Source organism: Cololabis saira, chromosome 14 (assembly GCF_033807715.1).
Source record: "Cololabis saira isolate AMF1-May2022 chromosome 14, fColSai1.1, whole genome shotgun sequence".
In the NCBI taxonomy this organism is placed as follows: domain Eukaryota; kingdom Metazoa; phylum Chordata; class Actinopteri; order Beloniformes; family Belonidae; genus Cololabis; species Cololabis saira.
Window position 1 is genome coordinate 42433531 of NC_084600.1, and position 23194 is coordinate 42456724.

Here is a 23194-nt window from a genome sequence, read left to right on the forward strand (position 1 = left end):
TTTCTTGTGAAAAGGGCACCTTTTGGTCCTTAGTTTTTAGTTAAAATTGTGTGTATATATATATATATATATATATATATATATATATATATATATATATATATATATATATATATATATATATATATATATATATATATACATATATATATATATATATATATATATATACATATATATACATATACATATACATATAAATAAAGACCTGAACATTGAACGTTTTCTGGGTTCTTCTCTTTCTTTTCTTTTTGTTTTATCTATGTCTGTCTGTAATATGTGACGTTTGACAAACAAATCACGTGAAATTAGCTTCACAACATCATTTATGATCACTTTTGTGTGTGTAGAAACGCCGCTCTTCCATAGATGTAATGCATTGCCATGGCGAGTGGTCTGTACCAAGATGGCGGACCTATAGGCACGCCCAGCCACAGTGGATGCAGCGTCTATGTATAAATGTCTATGGTGACAATCACCACCAACCCACTCCTTTATTCTGTTTGTCAACAGTTGTCAGGAAGGAGTTTCAGCGGAGTTCAGAGGTCACGCGCTCCCTCCCATCCTCCCCCAAGAGACTGGCAGTGGTTCCTCCCAAACCTCAGTCCCCAGGTGAGTTTTCCTTCCCGGCCGAAACATGTCATGTAACCAGTACTGGAGTTGAAGGGGATTGAGGGGGGACGGCATCCCCCCTGAAATAAAAACGATCCAAATCATCCCCCCTGTAAAACTTCCATCCCCCCTTTCCATCCCTTATGTCATTTCATCAATGAATGTGGTTTTACTGCTATTTCAGCATTTAGTCATCACCAGAAAAATAACACCAGAAAAAAAAAACTTATTTGACAATTTTCACCTGTTTCAAGTAAATTTTCACTTGAAATAAGTAGAAAAATCTGCCAGTGGGACAAGATTTATCTTCAATCTTATCTTCTTCGCAAAAAAATCCACTGGCAGACTTTTCTACTTATTTTAAGTGAAAATCTACTTGAAACAGGTGAAAATTGTTGTTTTTTCCAGTGATGAGTCTTGTTTTAAGTGTAATGAGATTTCTTTTACTAAAATGAGACATTTTAACTAGAAATAAGACAAATATTCTTGTTAAGATTTTGAGTTTTTGCAGTGATCCATGTTACTTATCCTGTGAAGGACAGAGTCATATTGATAAGTTCAGAAAAGTGTTTTTTATTGTTGTGTTTTGATGTATTTGATGTAAGCCCAGTGGATATTTAAAGCGTACAGAAGGCTGCATTTAACTGCATTATTTCTACAGGGGTTTTGGTCAGTGCTATTATTTGTAATATATTATATTATTTGTAATCAGCACAAATTATCTGTCCCCATATGATAAAATCCACCATCCCCCCTGATTTATTTTTACAACTCGAGTACTGCTTATAACATAATGAAATGAGGACGGTCTCTTTAATGACAAAAGTTGGAGGTAACACATCACCGTATATAGAGTATGCTACGAAAAAAGCAATTCTCCTTCTTTTACAACATCACATTTCCATCAGCATCCAAATACGACACAACATCTCCACATCTTTGGTCAAAAGTGTCCATTTTCATCAGTTCCTTCAGTCTCTGCCTCCACCGTGTTATCGTTGGTGATTTACTGTCCTTACAATTCACAGTAACCATTTTCTTTGGCAATCAGTAACAAAATCTGCAGTATGTATCTTTGTTCTGCGTCATAAGTTTCCTTTGTTACAGCCTAACAAGTTCACCGTAGGATCCAGAGGAACATTTACTTTGACGATATTTTTAATTTCTGCTTTTTCCAAAACACTTGAATTATTGGACAGTCCCAAAAGATAAGTGCGTAATCCCCAATTCCTTCACAATTCCTCCAACACATTTCAATCAAAGTTGTCTTAACAAACAAAGAAATATTCAGAGGAATGTTAAAATATCTCATTTTTAATTTCCAATCAAACTCATTCCATAATTGACTATTTAATCATCTGTGACTGTCTGCACATAATTCTCCCCACAGATTATCTTCAATTATTTAGTTCCAATTCCCATTTTTCTCTAACTGATATGAGGAGTTTGTTAATGTGCTCAGCTCAGTGTGCTTCTCCCTCTACCAGGTCAAGTTTTTAATGTTTCAAACCTGTTAATCCATCCACACCCGGTAGCAGCTTCCAGGCTCTGCAAATATCTGCTCATGTTCTTCCCTGTACAGGGATTTGATCCATTCATACTGGAATTTATGGAAGCGTATTGCATTCACTTGAGAAAAATAATTTTCTGAATTAACGACTTGCAAGAATCTGTCATTCACTTGAGAGCTGGATTTTGTGGAAGCAAACATGTTCCTGTCCAGTTTAATCCAGTTTTATTTTAATTTGGTTTGAAACATCGGGAGATACTCTTGTCTTTAAGTTTTATAGATGGTATTGTTATTAGTTTGTTGACTTTGCGCCTCAGCCACCTCAGGACTTTGCAGTTGTTCAGATGGAAAGCCCCTTCTGATCTGCTGGACATTATCTCATTAATTCAGAAAAACAGAGCAGACTTTTTATTTGTTTTAATTTTATCTCGTTAATTCAGATAAACAGAGCAGAGAGTTTTTTTTTTTCTCAAGTGAATACAAAACGCTTCCGTAGGAATTGACTCGGCAGTGGTACACGATCATTTTAGGATCAAAAAGTGATTCACGTTCGCTACTTTTTCTTGACACGCTCCCGATCTTGAATTTATAATCGATTGCTCTTCCTTGGGTTCCCGGATGTTGCATGTTGCATAAATATCCAGTGCTAAAAATTCAATCATTTTATTTTTTAAATTCAATGACACAGATTCACCTCCATCATTTTGGGGTGACAGCAGTACGGAAGAGTATTAAAATATTTGAGAGGGGAAAATTTTTTCTTATTGTGTACTTCGAGAAAAAAGTGGAAATGTCGAGAAAAAAAGTGGAAATGTCGAGATTAATGTTGAAATACAATTTAGAGAAAAAAGTCGAAATGTCGAGAATAAAATTGAGATACAATTTTGTGTATAAAGTGTAAATGTCTCCTCTGACCCATCAAATCCAGTTAGCAGAGCGACTGACAGCTCTGCAGCAGCAGCCGTAACTAACTAACTAACTTACATCTTTGGAGTGGAACGTTAAGGTTACGTTTCTGAAGTTATGCAACTGCATGTGTGTGATATGTGTTTCAAATCAATATCGTCATCAGATTTGGACTTTTTTCTCAACATTTCAACTTTTTTCTCAAAGTGCATAATAAAAAAAAAATCTTCCTCCTCTAAAATATTATTTTTATTTTTCTCCTGTCTGGCCCTAATACTCCGGTACAGCAGACCTACAAATGTTGTTTTGTTTTCCTCACTTGCATCACCGCTAACTGTCGTCTTCTCAGCATCTCTCTTTATCTTAATTTACCATCCTGTAGCAGTTAATTGCTGTTTCGTCTTCTTGGGGTTGCTATGGACTTTGTGCCGGTAGAAATGGTAGTACATTGAAATGAAACTCATGGGTGTATCTTCAGAAAAATCTCTGCCTGAGTTCCTTTAAGGATTGTGTAGAAAGCAAACACTCAGTGTCAGTGCTCTCCACATCATCCATCATCATCTTCCTTATTGTTTCTCACATTGGTATTCCACATCCAGCAGCCCCTCTGCTCTCATCAGCATCCCCCCGTCACGCTGCTTTAGTATTCACTATCGTCTCCCTAACCTTTCACATGGAACCTACAGATGTAGGTTTACACGTGTGTAGATAAAGATATCATTTACCAGAATAAGCTATAGGGAACGATGACTCCTAATGTGGTTTTAAGGCAAGAAAACGCCGAAATATTTGCTGAAACGTGCAGTTTTGTACATTTTTAGATGAAATGCTGGATCTCTTTTTTGCTGAGATAAGTTATTTTTCTTTTTCCAGACAGAAATGTTCTCCTTTTTGTGTTCAGTTTCATTCCTTTAGTCCTGTTTTTGTTCCAAAGTGGTTTTAAAGATCCATCACGGTCCTTCGGCAGCCGATACCAACCCCCATCTATGCCCCTTCCTCAGCATTGTCTCTAATCTCACGGCTTTCCCCCTTATTTCATCCCCCCCGTCTTAGCCCCCCCTTCCTCTAAGCAATTTTTCACTCATTACCTGGGACTCTGCGCCCCAACCTCCGGCTCGCGTTGTCATGGAAACCGCTCCCCCATGCCTCAGCGGGCCTGAGCGATGCGGCCGAGGCAGGCGGTGCGGAGCTGCAGTGATTTAGTGATTTATTTTGTCTGTGCAGATGTTCAGACGCAGCAGCTCCTCAGCGGGTCCATTTTCAAATATTCATTTATTTTTTTGTTATTTCTGCAAGATATTGCATCTCTGTATTCAGAATATATACATACTAAAAGCTGTTGTAGGTTCGAAACTACAAGCAAAAGGCTGCAGCCCTGAGGGGAAGACAGGCATTTTAAATGACATCCATCATGGATGGATCAAGTGTTTACTGACACTCACTAATTACACATATGTTTACTGTAACAGTAGGCTGTTTCTCATGTAGTTCCATCATTTTTTAATACCAATCTCATGTATGAGGGTTATACGGTCCATAATGAAGAACTCTAGACTACGGACCTCTGTAGAAATATTCAATTAACTTCCCATCATTCATCATGTGATTGCGGTCTTTAGCTGCAGGTCGGGTCACATGTCCTCTGAGTTAGTACTAATCAGTTTCATTATTCTCTAGGCTGAAGAATGAAGTCGTGGCTTATTCATGACACATATGGAAATACAGTAGGCCTGTGTCGAAAAAAATTCTGATTTTGAATCAATTCTCATATTTCCTAAAAATCGATTCGTATGTCTAAAGATCGATTATTTTTTTTCATCATTACATTACAACTTTTAGTATTTTTTTGTTTATGCCAAAAAAAGCAATGTTTTGTTGGACACGAGAATAACTAGTGTCATGTTTTTGCCTTTAAATATGTTTAAAGGTATGAAAACATTAAAGTTTTCAGTTATAATTGCATAAATTGTCTATATTTCATTACTTTATATACTGTCTTGGGGTTACATTTGCATAAAATGCTAAAAACCAAATTTTCAAAAATTAAAAACCGAAAAAAGACAGAGAATGGAAAAAATGAAAACGGAATGTGGTAAAAAATAAAACTGATTTCATCCGTCTCTGTTTCCTCCCTGGATCTGTTTGGTAATTCTGCCCCACGATGTTTCTGAAAGCAGTTCTATCAGCATTCTGGGAGCTGATTGGTCCTTACAGCATCATTAGCTGCAATACTTGCTGTTGAATCTCAATATAATACTCGTATTAGTAAGGGATACTGCCCGACGAGGTGTAAACCGTGTACACCGGTTCACGCCCCCGCGTCGTCCATATATTTATGTTAATGTCACCTGGAAGGGCATTATCCCGCTTATACCACAGTCACTTACCAAAAAACATAAATATTAAATCAGTTACTCATGCTTTAATGTGTTTTCAGTTGAAATCATTAGTTTTACAACAAGCCACAGCTGAGCGACTATTTAATCTCTCGTCTGCAGCCGTTGTAACCTGGTAAATTACGTTTTTTAACAAGCCATAACTCAGTTTCCTTGGTAACACCTGAGGGTCTGACTAATACCTGGAACAATCACTACCGTCCCATAAGGTCCTTAATGGACACAGTGTTGATTCTCTAGTAACTAGGACGGACCTGAGATACGACTTAGCATCGGGAGATATTCTAGTCCGCTCGGCTATTTTCTTCTCTCTCCTCTTCTGCATCCCAGTCATCAAAATTGTTAAATTCACCAAATAAATCAAAAGAAATTACAAAATCACTCATGTCTCCGTCCTGCGGTAGCCGGCTCTTCTTCTCTGAATCTCCGTTTCCGTGGTTACCACCTGGCAGTTGATCCAGCGCAATGATATTAAAGATATCAGGCAATTTGACCAAACTTGTTTTCTAGGTGTAGGTTATAAGTGATAACCTACACCTGCCAGCCAATCACAATCGAGTATTCACACAGGCCGTGGTATAAATATGTTGCATAAATACAGTCATATAATTCATGCAACAGCTCAAAAAACAGTTTTGATAACACTAACCCAAATCAATATCAGAATCAGATCGAATCAAATCTTGATAATCGATCAGACACTGCTGACTTTTCTTGTAAATTAAGTTGGTGTTGCGAGTAACAGCAACTTAATTTACAAGAAAAGTCAGCAACGTCTGTACTGTCTTAGAAAACTGTCCAAATTCCATATTGATTCATCCTTGATGTCCATGTTCTATCGTTCTTTCATTGAGTCTGTATTCACTTCTTCTTTCATTTGTTGGTTTTCATCACTTAGAGTAAAGCAGAAAACTGTTCTTACCAAGGTGTTTAATGTCTGCAGTAAAATAATTGGCTCTGCTCAGGTGACTCTACAGGACCTGTAGAACAACCAGCTGTATAGGAAAGCAAAAACTATCCGGACTGTTCCATCCTCTACACCAGGGGTCGGCAATCCAAAATGTTGAAAGAGCCATATTGGACCAAAAACACAAATATGTCTGGAGCCGCAAAAAATTTAAAGTCTTGTATAAGCCTTAGAATGAAGGCAACACATGCTGCATGTTTCTATATTAGTAATACTGGGGGAAGATTCTTTTTTTCATTATGCACTTCGAGAAAAAAGTCGAAATGTCAAGAAAAAAGTCAAAATTTCGAGAAAAAAGTTGAAATGTCAAGATTAATGTTGAAGTACAATCTTGAGAAAAAAAGTCAAAATGTTGAGAAAAAAGTCGAAATGTCAAGAAAAAAGCTGAAATGTCGAGAAAAAAGTCAAAATTTCGAGAAAAAAGTCAAAATTTCGAGAAAAAAGTTGAAATGTCGAGATTAAAAAAGGAAAAAAGAAAAAAGGGAAAAAAAAGGGAAAAAAAGGAAAAAGAAAAAAAAAGGAAGAAAAAAAGAAAAAAGGTCAAACATTTTTGAAAAAGCTCCAGGAGCCACTAGGGCGGCGCTAAAGAGCTGCATGCGGCTCTAGAGCCGCAGGTTGCCGACCCCTGCTTTACACCAAGAGTTTCAGTTCCTCCCATCGGGTACTTTGCTCAGACTTCCACTTGTCAAAACTAACAGATATAAACATTCTTTTGTTCCTTCTGCATCTCCTTCTCAATTCCATGAGGAAAAGGTAGCTGTTGTGGTGCTTGGATTTTTAGATTTAAACTCGTTTACCATGTGTATATATTGCTGCAAAATTAATTGCCCCATTGGGGACAAATAAAGTTATTGATTGATTGATTGATTCTGAATCTTAAGAATCGGAATGACATTTGAATGGATCCCCAGCCCTGTGTGGAAAGCATCTGAATGTGTCTCTCTCTCAGAAAACATTGATGTAACGTCGTGTTTCCTCTCGTCCTCTAACACAGTCCAGCTGGGCCAGCGGCCGGCAGCAGCGGTGAAGGGTTCGACTCCCGCGGGGTCATCTCACGATGTGACGCCCCTGAAGCTGCAGCAGGAGCAGCAGGAGCAGCAGGAGAACCTGCAGAGGGAGAAGGAAGAGGCTCAGCAGAAGGAGAGAGAGGAGAGAGAAACGGAGGAACAAAAGGAGGAGGTGAGAGGAATTAGAGATATCTGCAAAGATAGTTTATCTGTAGAGCACAATTCAACACAAGGTAATTCAAAGAGCTTTACATCAACATTAAAAGCGGCAAGACATAATTAAACAGAAAATAACAAATAAAATGAAATAAAATAATAAGAAAAGAGGTAAAATAATAAAAAGCACAAGAGGGCAGTAGAGTACAGCAGGTAAGTATTTAATTTAAAGGGGAACTATTATGGCATCTAATACCTATTTTAAACAGGCCTTGAATGTCTTATAAACAAGCTTTTGATAGTTTTTGCTAAATAAATTAGAAATTCAGCCTCTGAGCCATGTCTTTATCTTCCCATTCTCTAACCTCATTATCTATGTGGGATTCTGAGTGGGCGGGGCTATGATAATGAGGCTCTGTGCTGATTGGCTGCCTGAATGACGCGATACACCGCTATGAAAAAATGGCGGAAGCTCCGGTCGGCAGAGTTAGTTGTGGGCGTGGTTTCACGCATCGGAGGCCAACCTATAAAAATAGCGCCTGTCATTATGTAACGACGGGAGCAGAATCTGAACGGCTCGTAGAAGCCACATAAGACTGGACGGGCGGCTGTACAGACATAATGCATAATTTGGTTGCTTTCCTCCTTCTCTGAGTTGGCAGGCTGAGGGGAGACCACTTTATTCAGATTCAGATTCAGATTCAGAGAAACTTTATTCATCCCAGAGGGGCAATTCAAGGACAACTAAGCAGGAATACAAATGCCAGGAAGGCGTTGAGAATGAGGGAGGTGTGGTTATCAGCAAGTGTGTATGTAAGCGGTAAGTCCGTGAACTTCGCTCAGAGCTGCTCCTCAGCCAATGTCCTTGATGTTATCAGACGCATCGGTCAGTTCTGAAAACAGGTCCACAGATGTTCCTGGAGAGGGGAGGGTTAGTGGGGGCAGAGTCACTTGTTTACATTCCACCAGGGAGATTGTGACTAGAGCGATCGGCCAAACCGCTCTGTCAAGGCCAGATTATAGAATCAACAATTATATTGCAAAGAACAGACAGACTCAGTCATTTTCCGTCTGCCTTTAGTCTCTGGTTCATCAATGGCGACTCCAAACAGACGAATTTGTGATCAATTCCCGCCAAGCCGAGCTTCCAACTTCTCCAAGGTCTTCTCCATCCTGCCAATGAGCTCAAAGACCGCCGCCAGCCTGCGATTCTGTTCAAGAATCGCATCCAGCTTACGGCTTTGCCCTCCCAGCGTTAAGTCTGAGTGTTGATCGCCGTGCTTGATCCTTCAGCCACGTCCGGCAGATCGGAAAGGGCCAAAACAGCTGTCGACGACTTACGCGTTTGTCGGTAGACCAGGAATCCCCCCCCTCCAATTAGGAGAAATCCTGCTATCATAAATCCAATTATGAAGCATCTTCAACATCCTCGACAGACAGAATCGCCAAACACAACGGTTTCCAATGTTTCCAGGAATCCATTGTGTATCCAGCTAAAAATGTCCCATCGGGGCAGGAGGGCTCCCTTACCCCCTGACTTCTCGTCGCAAAAATTTGGTCAATTGTGCTGAGAGACCAATTAATCAATTCCATGATTGTAGAATTTCGAAGGAGTGAAAAGGAGAGACTCTGAAGACGAGACGGGACAAAAGCAGTAGCAGGACAGAGAGATAAGGGAGAGGAGCAGAAAAGCATCCGCCTTCGCCGAGAGCCGGAAGAGAAGAACCTTTATTTATATATTTATATATATATATATATATATATATATATATATATATATATATATATATATATATATATATATGTGTGTGTGTGTGTGTTAAAGCAAGAAAAAACCTGTTTTTCATAATAAGTCTCCTTTAAAGGAGATCTATAAAATTATAAAAAAGAGGTAAAATAATAAAAAGCACAAGTTGTTAAAAAAAGGGCAGTAGAGTACAGCAGGTAAGTATTTAATTAAACAGTAATGTTTTTAGGCCTGATTTAAAGGAGCTGACAAGCCCTATCTAACTCTGTCTTCAGGTCCAGAGGCTCCAGGGTCGCTGTGACCAGCAGGAGAGGCAGCTGAAGGCTCTCAGGGACGCGCTGGAGACGACCACGCTGGGTTTAGAGGCCTTCATCATCACCGCTCAGCATTACTGCCTCAAGGTAGCAAACCGCAATCATGCATCTGCTTTAATAATCCCACAATTAAAACCCGCCCCTGCTCCGCAGCACCTGCCTCCACCGAGACTCTAATTAACTGAAGATTTACACGGTCTGAAAGAGGCAGACGGCCGTTAGTGGAGAGTATAAACAATCATCATCATCACTGCCGTGTTCATCATCGTCTCTGTTTGCTCCTCTAATCACCACAAAACCGTCTCGCCGTTTATCTTCAATATACAAACCAATTCTAGGTCCAAAGTTCTGTAGAAAGGAAACTGGTTCTCCTGCTGGTGCGACGGCAGGACCGGGAATAAGGCGCTTCGTTGGGGAATCTTCCGGATGGATAAAAACGAATCCTAACGAGGCTCATCACTACGGAAAAGTATTAGGGCCAGGCAGGAGGAAAATAAAAATAATATTTTAGAGGAAGATTTTTTTTTCATTATGCACTTCAAGGAAAAAGTTGAAATGTCGAGAAAAAAGTCAACAACGAGAAAAAAAAAGTCAAAATTTTCATATACAGTTGCATAACTTCAGAAACGTCCCCTTAACGTTCCACTACAAGGATGTAAGTTAGTTAGTTAGTTAGTTAGTTTGTTAGTTAGTTAGTTACTTAGTTACTTAGTTACGGCTGCTGCTGCATAGCTGTCAGTCACTCTGCTAACTGGATTTGATGGAGGAGACATCTCGACTTTATTCACGAAATTTCAACTTTTTTTCTCGAAATTGTATTTCAACATTAGCAGTTCATATTTATTTCGAGCGGTAGAAGATTTACAACATAAGTGACCTGCGTGCAACAGAAAATTAAGCAAATATCAGTAGACGTGCAGGTTCAATATTCAAATGAATTCATTAACACTGGAAAGGGAGTGGGAAGAAGAAACGTATTTAATCCCAACCCTGTTTCTCATCAATAACTTGACAGATTTTTAAGGTTTCCTCCTGTCTTAACATTTAAATCAGAACAATGAACAAAAGACCGATATCAAATTATAATAAAATTATTCTACAGTATTTGTATTTCATAACCACAATGTGTGTAAAATTAGGAACAAAGTTACATACATACATACATACATACATACACACACACACACACACACACACACACACACACACACACACACACACACACACACACACACACACACACACACACACACACACACACATACATACATACATACATACATACAACAATTACACATCAACATTTCCAGACTGAAGTGTATTTAACATCGTGTTACAACCCACTCTCTTTATACTTTGACCAGACCATATGTTTATACAGAAATTTAAATATGTGGATACTTTGGCATTGCTTTTATTGGATACCCAGACTGTTTAAATCCTGTCTGTTTAGACCGGGTTTCGTTACGCACACGTACGCCGTGTACACGCATGCCCTCCAGGACACATGCAGCGAGTCACACCACGAGGTGAGACTCAGAATCCGGAGCAGGAGCGACTGTGACGGGAGGAAGGGTGTCACCGGGGTGTCACCGGGGTGTCACCGGGGTGTCACCCAGGGGTGTCAATTGGGTATGGCAGGGTATGGCAGCCGCCACACCTTGGCTTCAAGGGAAAATGTAAATGTTTGTTTTTTAATGGAGTTTTTATGGAATTACTCTGTCTATTTGAATTGATTATTCTATTATTTAATACATATAAAATAACTACAAATGCAAATCAGAACAACATGATCGATTTCACTAGTTATTACACTGCAAAAACTCAAAATCTTAACAAGAATATTTGTCTTATATCTAGTTAAAATGTCTATTCCATCATTACATTACATTTAAGACGAGACTCAAAAACTCAAAAAACAACAATTTCCACCTGTTTCAAGTAGATTTTCACTTAAAATAAGTAGAACATTTTTTTTGCTTGTAATGAGAAGATAAATCTTGTCCCACTGGCAGATTGTTCTACTTATTTCAATTGAAAATGTGTAATGACTGGTAATGACTCTTGTTTTAAGTGTAATGAGACTAAAAATGACTAAAAATGAGACATTTTAACTAGAAATAAGACAAATATTCCTGGTAAGATTTTGAGTTTTTGCAGTGTGAGCGAGACTGCATTTGAAAAAGATAAGCTACATAGCAGACTTCTGTGATGAGTATTTGCTGGGCGTGTTGATTGATACCCTAGTTAAGTTCTGTGACTCGTAACCTTGCCGTACCTTAGCTTTGACTGAATTGACGCCACTGGTGTCACCTCCAGGCCCCCTCACTTCTGTATGGCCTTTGTCTGGGTGCGACAGTCCGAGCAGGCTGATATTCAGGCTGATATTCAGCAGCAGACGGGGCTGGTTGGCTGAGAGGGGTTGAACTCCCTCTGGTGGCAGAAACAAGAACAGCAGCGAAACCAACTCATCCACAACTGCACAAATGTTCTGCTTAACCTGATTGTTTTTTTTTTTTAACATTTTATTTGGAATTTATTTGGAACATGCATGTTAAAAAAAAGAATACAAAAAAGTAAAAAAAATAAAGTACAAATATGTATATTTTTTCAAATCTTGCACTATAGTGGGACGTTGACATTGTGTTAAAAGGGTAGACAAAATAAGCTTTGGCTTCAGTCTACACCTTTTGGTCCTTGCTTGATCTACATGCAAAAAACTTTGTATTGACCACTGACTTCTACAATGTGACCAAATAAACATATCAAATCAAATCAAATATATATTACGATGGAGTATTAGGGCCAAACTAAGACAAAAAAAAATCGGAAATTACGAGAAAGTCATAATAGTCATAAAAGTCATAATATTATGAGAATAAAGTCGTAATATTACGAGAATAAAGTCATAATATTATGAGAATAAAGTCGTAATATTACGAGAATAAAGTTGTAATATTATGAGAATAAAGTCGTAATATTACAAGAATAAAGTCGTAATATTACGAGAATAAAGTTGTAATATTATGAGAATAAAGTCGTAATATTATGAGAATAAAGTCGTAATATTATGAGAATAAAGTTGTAATATTATGAGAATAAAGTTGTAATATTATGAGAATAAAGTCGTAATATTACGAGAATAAAATCGTAATATTATGAGAATAAAGTCGTAATATTACGAGAATAAAGTCATAATATTATGAGAATAAAGTTGTAATATTATGAGAATAAAGTCGTAATATTACGAGAATAAAGTCATAATATTATGAGAATACCATGCATTTCCAGTGTCAGAAAAGTTGTGAATGTTCACAAGCCTGAGCAAATTGTGATGAACCAAAGAAAAAAAATGACATTTTTATCTTTGTCTAATTTTTTTTAGTTTGCACAGTGGAAAACACCATGATAGCAATGCATATAATTATAAAGACACCACTGTCTGGATTTAGCAACTCTTTAACTACAACTGTACCACGTTACATGAGAATAGCTTAAGCTGCTCGTGCAGAGATTACATCCAGCTGAACAACGATGCCGGGATGTTTCCCAAACAGATAATCCTCAGGTTTACCTCTGAGTCTTCTCCTGCTACGGTTCAGAGGCGATGAGCCGTTTACTTAGGTATTAGAACGGAAACGACACATGCTTAACCGAGATTATATAGTCAGTAAAAATGATATTTTAAACATTTACAGCTGGATGTTGTTGCAAACAGGTTAACACACTAATCCGTGCACGATGCTGATGATTAGAAATGTTATTATCAATAAAGGGTTTGCATTGATGTCACTTCCCCACTGGACCAGCCCCCTTACTCACATAACTAGTGGAGAAGACGGGATAACAGCCGATTATCAGCTTAAATTAGCGTCAGTTGGACTTGACAGTGACCCGTACAGTTACCCCAAGAACCAGTGGTCCATGGACATTAATATTTGGTACAGTTACCAAGAACCAGTGGTCCATGGACATTAATATTTGGCCATGAATCCAGTTTCCTGATATTTATATGTACTTAATTTCTACACCGGGGAAATACACGAAGCAAAGCTTGAAGGCTTACAAAAGTCTTGACGCTTGGTCCGACTTCAAGGCAGGATTTGTTAGATTTGATAGAAATTAAAGTGATGAGGACACTGAACTTTATAATTTGACCGTTTAACGTTAGCTACCCAAAAATCCAACATTACCTGATACTAAATGGGAACCACAAATCCACGTTTCGGTGTCTGGAATCCAGTTGTTTCTGTGAATTGCAGCGATCCATTTGTCTCTCTTAAGCTTATTTTTCGGCAGTCTGTAAAACGATAACTCCAATTTCTTGCTAAATCTGAGTACAGTCGATCACACAACAGCTCTTTCCCATTTTAGATGTTTTCCAGTTGCTCAAACTGAAAGTTTACGCTGCCACTCAGTCTTTCTGACACTCAGTCTTTCTGACACTCAATGGGCGAAACCCGCTGTGAAGTCGCATCTGTGACGTCATGTGAATTCCCTCTATAACTCAGACAAAGAATATGGTGTTTGGATACAAGTTTATGAAAGAAAAAAGGTGCTAATTTGTCACCTGAACAACTATACGCTGCACCCACTTCCTGTTACTACTCTACCTACAGTGAGCATCATTCAACCATCCTTCTGTACTGTTCGGCATGTTTCTAAAATATGATATCTGTCACCGACCGGGCCGAACTCACACCAAACCTCACAGAACTAAATAACAAGTCCATCTCACGCCTAGCCAACGCCACAGTACAAGACATCAGTCGCCCACTGGACCAACATATCACCCCACGACCCTCAGGGTTCAGGTACAGAACCATGAAGTTCAGGAAAAGCCTGATCCCTGCAGCCGTTGCTGCCCTGAACCCGCTGATCTGTCTGTCCGCCAGACTTGTTCTGGTTGTTTTGGTCTCCAGACCACTTCTTTGTGGTCCTGGTCTCGGGTCTCGGGTCTCGGGTCTCGGGTCTCGGGTCTCGGGTCTTTCCAGGTCTCAGACTCGGATAACTGAAAGTCCGTTTCACACCAAGGTGACAGAATCTGGTATCAGCAGTTCTTCCTCTTGTTAATGTACAGTTTGTAAACTATTTGTATTTTGCATCTGATTTAATGTTTTGGTGCATCTGCATGTTTCTGTATTTAATTACAGTTTTGTGTTTATAACGGCCTTGTTTGAATAAATACATGAATAATATTTGCATATCGTTGTGATTGATTAAGCATCAGGTCCATTTCAGTGATGCTGATCTACGGTGTAATCTGATTACTTTAATGGTAAATAATGTAATTACAATCTTTAATATCTAAAATTCAGGTTTCAGCTCCAAATTCAGTCCAATTTAAATCAGTAACATTTACTATTCATTCCTTTTCTGAGGTGGAGGGGCTGGTTATTCTGCTAGAGGACTAGTTAGAGACTAGTTAGTAGTTTCTGAGGTGGAGGGGGGTGTTGGAGCTGGTTATTCTGCTAGAGGACTAGTTAGGGACTAGTTAGTAGTCGTGTCAATCCTCCAATAGTGTAGAAATAGCGGTAGTGCAGTCGCCACACAGATCTGATCTCAGCTGATGGATGGAAACATTTCTAGTGAGTTCAACATCATCATCCACTTCTCTGTGTTATTGAGCTGCAGTTGAAAACAAGCTCATATGGAAACTAGAACCAGGATGATGTTCTACAATCACGCAGAACTAGTGTTGGTCTCGGTTTAGGCGTCTGGACTACAAGTCTGTCTTTATTGTTATGTTTGTCTTTTATTTATTGTTGATGATGATGAATGTACCGTCAGGGAAGACACATCTGCTTATGGGCCAAATAAAATAAATCTAATCTAATCTAATTTCTGTTTTACAGAATGAATCTACGGAAGAAAGTCAAAAAGCACTAGAAGTGGAAATGCAGATGCTCAGAGAGGAGCTGGGTGAGTGGAGACGCACAAATGACCAGACTTTTATCCTTTATTAAATGAATTAATAATTCCCAATACAATTCTTTATTTACTTTTTGTAATTGTCTATTTCTGTTGTAGTTTCATTTTATTTTTTTTATTTATCTATCTAATTATTGTATTGTGGTTGTTCTAGTTTTATATAAATTGTTCGGGTATGCTGCAATACTTAAGTGACCACTGTCTGTTTTTTTTCCTAAAAGAAAAATGCATGCTTAACTCTCTGTAAATGTTTTAATATAATTGTTTACATTTGCAAAACTCAATAAAAAAAGAAATGACCAGACAAATAACAAACCGCATCTTTGGAGGAGCCACCTCCCCATGTTTGATTCAAGTATCAATAGATGATGTCATTCAGAAATCCCTTATCCTGCCTTTAATCAGGGCCATAAATTCAGTATGTTTAACTACCTCCAGAGGCTCATCCATTAATGATCTAATGACATCATATGTAATAAACTGGGAATCTGACAAAAACAAACCATCACTTAGCCTTTTTTATGTAACAACTGTAATATATTTCAGTCAGCACTGACGTCTTTTTTTTTATTTTTTTTTTATTTTGTCTGCATATATATTAATGGTTAATACCAAGTTGGTAAAAACGTAAGGCATATATATATATATATATATATATATATATATATATATATATATATATATATATATATATATATATTTTAAAGGAGGAAGAAGTAAATGTGGAGAAAGAAGTCGAAATGTCGAGATTCATTTTGAAATGTCGAGATTAATGTTGAAGTACAATTTTGAGAAAAAAGTCGAAATTTCGTGAATAAAGTTGAAATGTTGAGAAAAAAGGCGAAATTTCGACTTTATTCTTGAAATTGTATCAAAATTCATCTCGACATTTTGACTTTCTTCTCCAAGTGCACAATAAAAACAAATCTTCCCCTCTCAAATATTTTTTCTCCTGCATGGCCCTAATACTCTTCCGTAATGTAAATACATTCGGGGGTTGGGTTGAGTAATTTCTGCAACATCTTTCCAAAAATATGCCGGTGTTCCTGCGCAGCGTCCCACTCGGCGCGCTGCGAGAGGCTGCAGCGCGACAAGGCGGCGCTGGAGGGCGTGTTTGAGCGGGAGCTGCAGGAGCTGCAGCTGCAGCAGGAGGCCGAGCTGGCGTCGGTGGAGGAGGGGCTCCGGAGGTGCCACGGCGCCGAGGCCGAGCACCTGAAGGCCGAGCACCGCTCGGAGATGGAGGAGCTGAGGGGTCACCAGCAGGAGCAGGTGAGAGAGAGGTCACGTGACCTGGTCGCTCACGTCAACCCAGAGGCTGTCGATCCATGCTACCCCGTCCAGAACTGCTACTTTGCGGTTCTGCACACAGTTCAATTTTCAAAGTTTGATTGCCACGCCAATCATTACTTGCATCCCTTTGGTCCACGCTGCTGTTAACAAATTCAGAGGTGCTATAAAGTAAAAACTAGGGATGCCCCGATACCATTTTTTTCACACCGAGTATGAGTATTTTCATTTGTGTACTTGCCGATACCGAGTACCAATCCGATACTTCTACCACAAAAATAACTAGGCTAAAAATGCAATGAAAAATGCAATGAATTGGAAGACAGGTTTTGTTCGCAACAGAAATTCAATTTTAAACAAAACTCAGGGCTTTCCTCAGCAGCCCAGTCGCGCTGGGAGCGAGCACGCCCCGATACCGATACCATTATCGGTATCGGGGCATCTCTAGTAAAACCCCTGCCATGTTTCTGGATCAGCCTGTACATTTAGAACAGGGGTTTTCACTAACGACGTACCATCTACCTGCAGAGGAGCTGGTTTAGTGATTGGTTGGAACAATTGCTGGACAGGATTTTTACTTTATGGCACCTGGATTATACACCTCTGAAAATTATGTTATCAAATTATGCTACCCTTAAAATATTTTATTAAAATATTTATTATTCTATTATCTATTTTTTTTTTATTACTATTTTATTGATCATTTTAGTATGTTAGTGATTTTATTGTTTCTACACTGTGTACTGTGTTTTTCTTTTGGTATTGTTTTATTTTCTTGTATGCTGTACAGCACTTTGGTCGACCTCGGTCGTTTTTAAATGTGCTTTATAAATAAAATTGACATTGACATTGACATTGATTTAAAATTGATAAAGTGAGGTATAAGAATGCGGAGATTCATCTTGCAGTGGCAGTGAGGTGATTAGTATCTTACCTGAATGCATTAAGTGACAGGAGCATTATTTGATAGGATGTTACTGGACTATCAAATTATGCTACCCCTGAAATATTGATTTAAAATCGATAACATGGGATGTTGAATATTTGATCCTTCAAAATAAACTACCCATGACATGAATTGCATTACACTTTGTGAACATTATACGAAAAAGAGAAAAAAAAACAATTCTATTGCTTTATTTGATATTCATTCAGCCTTTATTTAACCAGGCGGGTCATTAAGAACACATTCTTATTCACAATGACGGCCTGGCAAGCGACAAGGAAGTGGGCTAGGGAGTAAAACAGTAAAATTGTAGCTCTGCAAAGGTAGAAAACCATTAGGTAGCATTTTTTGGGTAGCAAAAATCGATAGACAGACCCTATCGGTGTATGCGGCGGTAGCATTTTTGGACAAAGCAGCAGAAATGGACAGAACACCTTAATCGTCTGTCTTTTGTGTCTCTGGACGTGTTAGATGGAGGAGATGTCCGTCAACCACCAGGCAGCCATTCAGGAGCTCCGAGACATGCACAACATCACCATGGCAACGCTGCACGAGGAGCACGCCCGCACCATGAGAGGTTCGGTCTTTAGACCTCGTTGTAAGGCAACGTTGATGCAGGCAATGATGGAAATGACATCCTCCCTCTCTGTGTTGCTTCTGGACAGATCTGAGGAAAGCTCACGAGCAGCAGAAGATGCTCCTGGAGGAAGACTTTGACAAGCTCAGGCTCTCCCTGCAGGTATACAACAGTTTATTGATCCGTCTTCTTCACACACAGACCAGCATCTCTCAAAAAAGTAACTAAGTAAAAGTAGAAATACCATAACTGAAAAAGACTTTGGTAATTTTAAAGTCACCCATAAGAAAATGACTTAAAGTGGCTCACATTAAATGTACTTAAGTATCAAAAGTAAAAGTAAAAGTATTTTATAGTATGAATGAAAAGAAGCAACACAACCAAAAATTATCCTTCCCTTGTTTTTTTTACACTGCAAAAACTCAAAATCTTAACAAGAATATTTGTCTTATTTCTAGTTAAAATATGTCATTTTTAGTCAAAAAACCTCATTACACTTAAAACAAGACTCATCACTGGAAAAAACAACAATTTTCACCTGTTTCAAGTAGATTTTCCCTTAAAATAAGTAGAAAAATCTGCCAGTGGAACAATATTTTTTCGCTTGTAATGAGAAGATACATTTTTTCTACTTATTTCAAGTGAAAATTTACTTGAAACAGGTGGAAACTGTCAAATAACAAGTTATTTTTCTGGTAATGACTCTTGTTTTAAGTGTAATGAGATTTTTTGACTAAAAATGAGACATTTTAACTACAAATAAGACAAATATTCCTGGTAAGATTTTGAGTTTTTGCAGTGTAATTTCACTTTCAGGTGAATGAAATGTGATATAGAATACAACACCAAAAATAAACTGTCTTTCTTGCAAAATATAATTATTTGATTATTTTAATTTGTAACGAGTAACAAGGTGGCAAGTGTCAAAGTAACTAAGTATAGTATATATAGTATATTTTTTAACTTTTAAATGTGGTGAAGGAAAAGTAAAAGTCCTGAATGCTGATGTGTTTTCTGCTCCTCCAGGATCAGGTGGACACCCTCACGTTCCAGAACCAGAGTCTGAAGGACAAGGCCCGGCGCTTCGAGGAGGCTCTGAGGAGGAGCACGGACGAGCAGATCATCGTGAGTAAAAAGAGAAGCCCAGTCTGTTATTCTGTAAGTCACCAGGTCAGATCCGATGTGACGGATCTGTGTTTGCAGATTAAATCGGATGATACCGATGCACAAAGTTCCCTCCTTGCATCAAACAGTGGGCGGCCCAGAACTTCCTGCACTTAAACCAGGACAAGACAGAGTGCATTGTGTTTGGGGAAACTGTGACGACTAGCTTTGGCGCCTCGTCCTCTTCTTTCAATTCAATTCAATTCATTCAATTTTATTTATATAGCGTCTAATACAACAAAAGTTGTCTCTAAACGCTTTCCAGAGACCCATACCCAGAACATGACCCCCAAGCAATTATTACATAAACAATGGCAGGTAAAAACTCCCCTAGTGGGAGAAAAACCGTAAGCCAATCCCTGGCCCTGCCCCTTTTCAACCTTTCCCCGACCCTGCACCCCAACCTGGGACTTGCTGATTGGGCCGGAGCTTCGGGAGCTGCGTGCTGGCCTGCGGTCCCCACCCCTGGTCATCCCGTTGCTGCTTCCACCTGCCTGCTGTGTGCTGTTGCCGTCCCTGACCCACCAGTCTGGCCTTCGGCAGGAGGGTCCCCCCTTATGAGCCTGGTCCTGCTCAAGGTTTCTTCCCTCCTAAAGGGGAGTTTTTTCTTGCCACTGTTTGGCTTACGTTTTTGTTTTTTTCTTTCAGTCCTTATGTCAGAAATCTGGGTGTGATTTTTGATAGTTTTTTCAAATTTGACAGACAAGTTGATCATGTCGACCTGGAGAAAGCTGTTCACGCTCTAATCAGCTCCAGAGTTCTTCTTCTTCGTGTCTGGCCGTCCTCTATATCATGTCCTTCCAGTGGGTGGCGCAGGCGAGTGCAGTGGCGTTGGGTTCGGCCAGGTCATCTCCAGTACATTGTGCAGCAGATATACATCTCATGATGTGGTCCATTGTTTGTGTTTCCCCACACACGCATGCATCAGAGAATGTTAGTTTCCATTTTTTCATGGATGCCTTGCAGCGTCCCTCGCCGACCCGCAAACGGTTTAGGGTTTTCCAGATAGCCCATGGTTGGTCATGGCCAGTAGCGAGACATTCATCTGGGATGATGCCTCTCTCTGTCCATTGGGTTGTCTGGCTGCCCAGGCTGTTCCACTGGTTTTGCCACTCCGTGGTCCTGGCGACCGATGGTCCCCAGTTCTGGGGTGGTATCCAGGAAGCTGCTTCTGGACGTGAGCCGTTTCTGGGGGACGAGGTGTTTGTGCAGTGAGTTGTCATGGGCCTGCTTGCTGCACTCTGCTTTGGCGGTGACTGCTCTACAGATGTCGCAGGGTGCGATGTCTGAGAGGGCCTAGAGCAGGGGTGGAGGTGTGTGGGGGTTGTTTTGATGCACCCAGTCACTATCCTGCAGGTCTCGTTGAGGACAGGGTCCAGTTTGCGTGCGTGACTTGATTTATACCATGCTGGGCATGGCATATTCGGCGGTTGAGAAGCATAGGGCTAGTGCTGTGGTACGCAGCATGCTTGGGTGGGCTCCCCACTTTTAGTTGGTGAGTTGGCGCAGGAGGTTGTTCCTGGTGGACACCTTGGCTCTGGTCTTCTGGACGTGCTCTTTGTAGCTCAGGGTACGGTCCAAGGTTACACCCAGGTAGACTGGGTGCTGCAGCTCTAGATTAGACTATTGGAATGCTATATATGTTGGCGTCTCCAAGTCCTGTCTTAGCCGCCTTCAGCTAGAAAGCAGCTGCCCGTCTTTTAACTTACACTAAAAGACGTGAGCACATTACTCCGGTCCTCTATTCCTGTCCATTTTAGAATTGATTTTAAACTTTTAATGTTTGTTTTTAAAGCCCTCGACGGCCCTGCCACCCCCTATTTATCTGAGCTTTTAACGGTGCGTGAGCATGGCAGGGCGCTGAGATCCTCAAACCAACTGTTGTTGGAAGTGCCACGTCAAAGTTCAAGCGCTGGGGTGACCGAGCCTTTTCTGGAACAAGCTCGCCAGCAACTTACGCACTATCTCTGACCTGGGCCTTTTTAAAAGCCTTAAAACCTTTAATTATTATTTATTTAGAATAGCTTTTAATGCCCAGTAGTGTGGTGACACTTTTTACTCTTTTTCTTTTATTAGGGCCCGAGCACTGACAATGCGAAGGCCCTATTGTATCTGTAGGAATTTTTCTCTTTTTTTTCTTTTTTTTTTCCTTCTTCCGGCGAAAGGATGGCCTTTTTGCCCTCCTAAACGTGCCCTCATCAGCGCCCCCTAGAAAACTTCGTGCCTCAAGCCCCACAATACGGTTTGACGTACATGCACGGAAATCGGTACACTCCTGTATCATGTCGCAAGTCTCTTGGCGCCATGGCCGAAACCGAACAGGAAGTCGGCTATTTTGAATTAATTGTGTAATTTTGGCGCAATTTATGCCATTCCTTCGGCAGTTAATGCGGCCCGAACCGTAATGTGCACCCAGGTGTGTTATACATCAAAATGTGCGTATCGATCCTGCAACGATGCGCATTACTTTTCTCAGTCAAAAGCGTTACCGTGGCGACGATAGACGCCAAAAAGCGCCTCCCCCCATTCATATGATTGGTCCATATTTGATAGTCCCTATTCTCTGCCATGACTTTTGAACGGGTTGTGATAAAGACATGTGGGTGGTGTCATCGGACTCTGTATTGAGTACCTGACATTCATGGCCTGAATTAGCCCCGCCCCTTCTTCTGATTGGTCGATATTTCATAGTTCCAATTTTCTGCCATAACTTTTGAATGGTATGACATACAGAGTCGTGGGTGGTGTCATCCGCTAAATGTCCAGGCCTGAAGAATCTACATGCAAGTCATACAAGCGCTTCCACGGGTGCAAGGGCCCGTTCATCGCTGCTTGCAGCTTTAATTATATTCATTTTTTTGCTCTGTCTTACTATTCTATGTTGTATTTCTGTATGTTTTATTCTGTAAAGCACTTTGGCTCACCTAGAGGTGGCTGTAAAGGGCTATATAAATAAAGTACATTTACATTTACATAAATCTGCAATCCTTTCTTTGGTGTGATTGTGTAAAACAGGATGCTTTAGCTCCGTACCAGCACATCGAGCAGGACCTGAAGAGCCTGAAAGAGATTGTGGAAATGAAGAACCAGCAGATACACCAGCAGGAGAAGAAGATCTCCGACCTGGAAAAAGTGGTAGGCTCAAACTCGCCGTCCAAACGCCGTCTTTGCTGACAGTTTAGTGGCTTTGCGCCGCCGACGGCGTGTCTTCTGCTGGATGAAAGCTTGTCCTCTCTGTTTTGAACTTGAGCAGGCCCAAAAGAACGTGTTCCTGGAGGAGAAGGTCCAGGTTCTGCAGCAGCAGAACGAAGACCTCAAGGCCCGTATTGACATGAATCTCACCTTGTCCAGGTGAGACGCAGCCTGTCTGATTTACATACTTTCACTGCATCAAACATGGAGGTCATGAGGTCCTCAACACAGGCAGGTTTAGTGGTGGAGAAGTGATAGCTGGGAGGGAATATGTCAAAAATCATAAAGATTGTGCACTTGGTGACAGGTTTTTTGGTATTTGGCATGGTGTTAGTGCGTGCGTGCGTGCGTGCGTGCGTGCGTGCGTGCGTGCGTGGATCTTGTAAATGAAGAAAAGGGTGGTTTGATTCGGCCGGTAAGTGTTTCTTGATGAAACAAAAGGGTAGTTACCCTCAGCAGGGGATCCTGATAAGGAGCAACTC

At 40.1% G+C, this 23194-nt stretch overlaps 1 protein-coding gene across 1 annotated transcript in view; it reads left to right on the forward strand.

The window, feature by feature from the left end:
* Window positions 1–23194, forward strand: part of mtus2a (microtubule associated tumor suppressor candidate 2a) — an 89809-nt gene that overhangs the window by 63501 nt on the left and 3114 nt on the right. Inside the window, exons 7-16 of the mRNA XM_061739278.1 lie at window positions 514–612; window positions 7386–7570; window positions 9577–9702; window positions 15471–15537; window positions 16601–16815; window positions 18251–18356; window positions 18445–18518; window positions 19383–19481; window positions 22536–22655; window positions 22771–22871. Of these exons, the coding sequence (XP_061595262.1) occupies window positions 514–612; window positions 7386–7570; window positions 9577–9702; window positions 15471–15537; window positions 16601–16815; window positions 18251–18356; window positions 18445–18518; window positions 19383–19481; window positions 22536–22655; window positions 22771–22871 (1192 nt within the window). The remainder of the gene's footprint in view (window positions 1–513; window positions 613–7385; window positions 7571–9576; window positions 9703–15470; window positions 15538–16600; window positions 16816–18250; window positions 18357–18444; window positions 18519–19382; window positions 19482–22535; window positions 22656–22770; window positions 22872–23194) is intronic.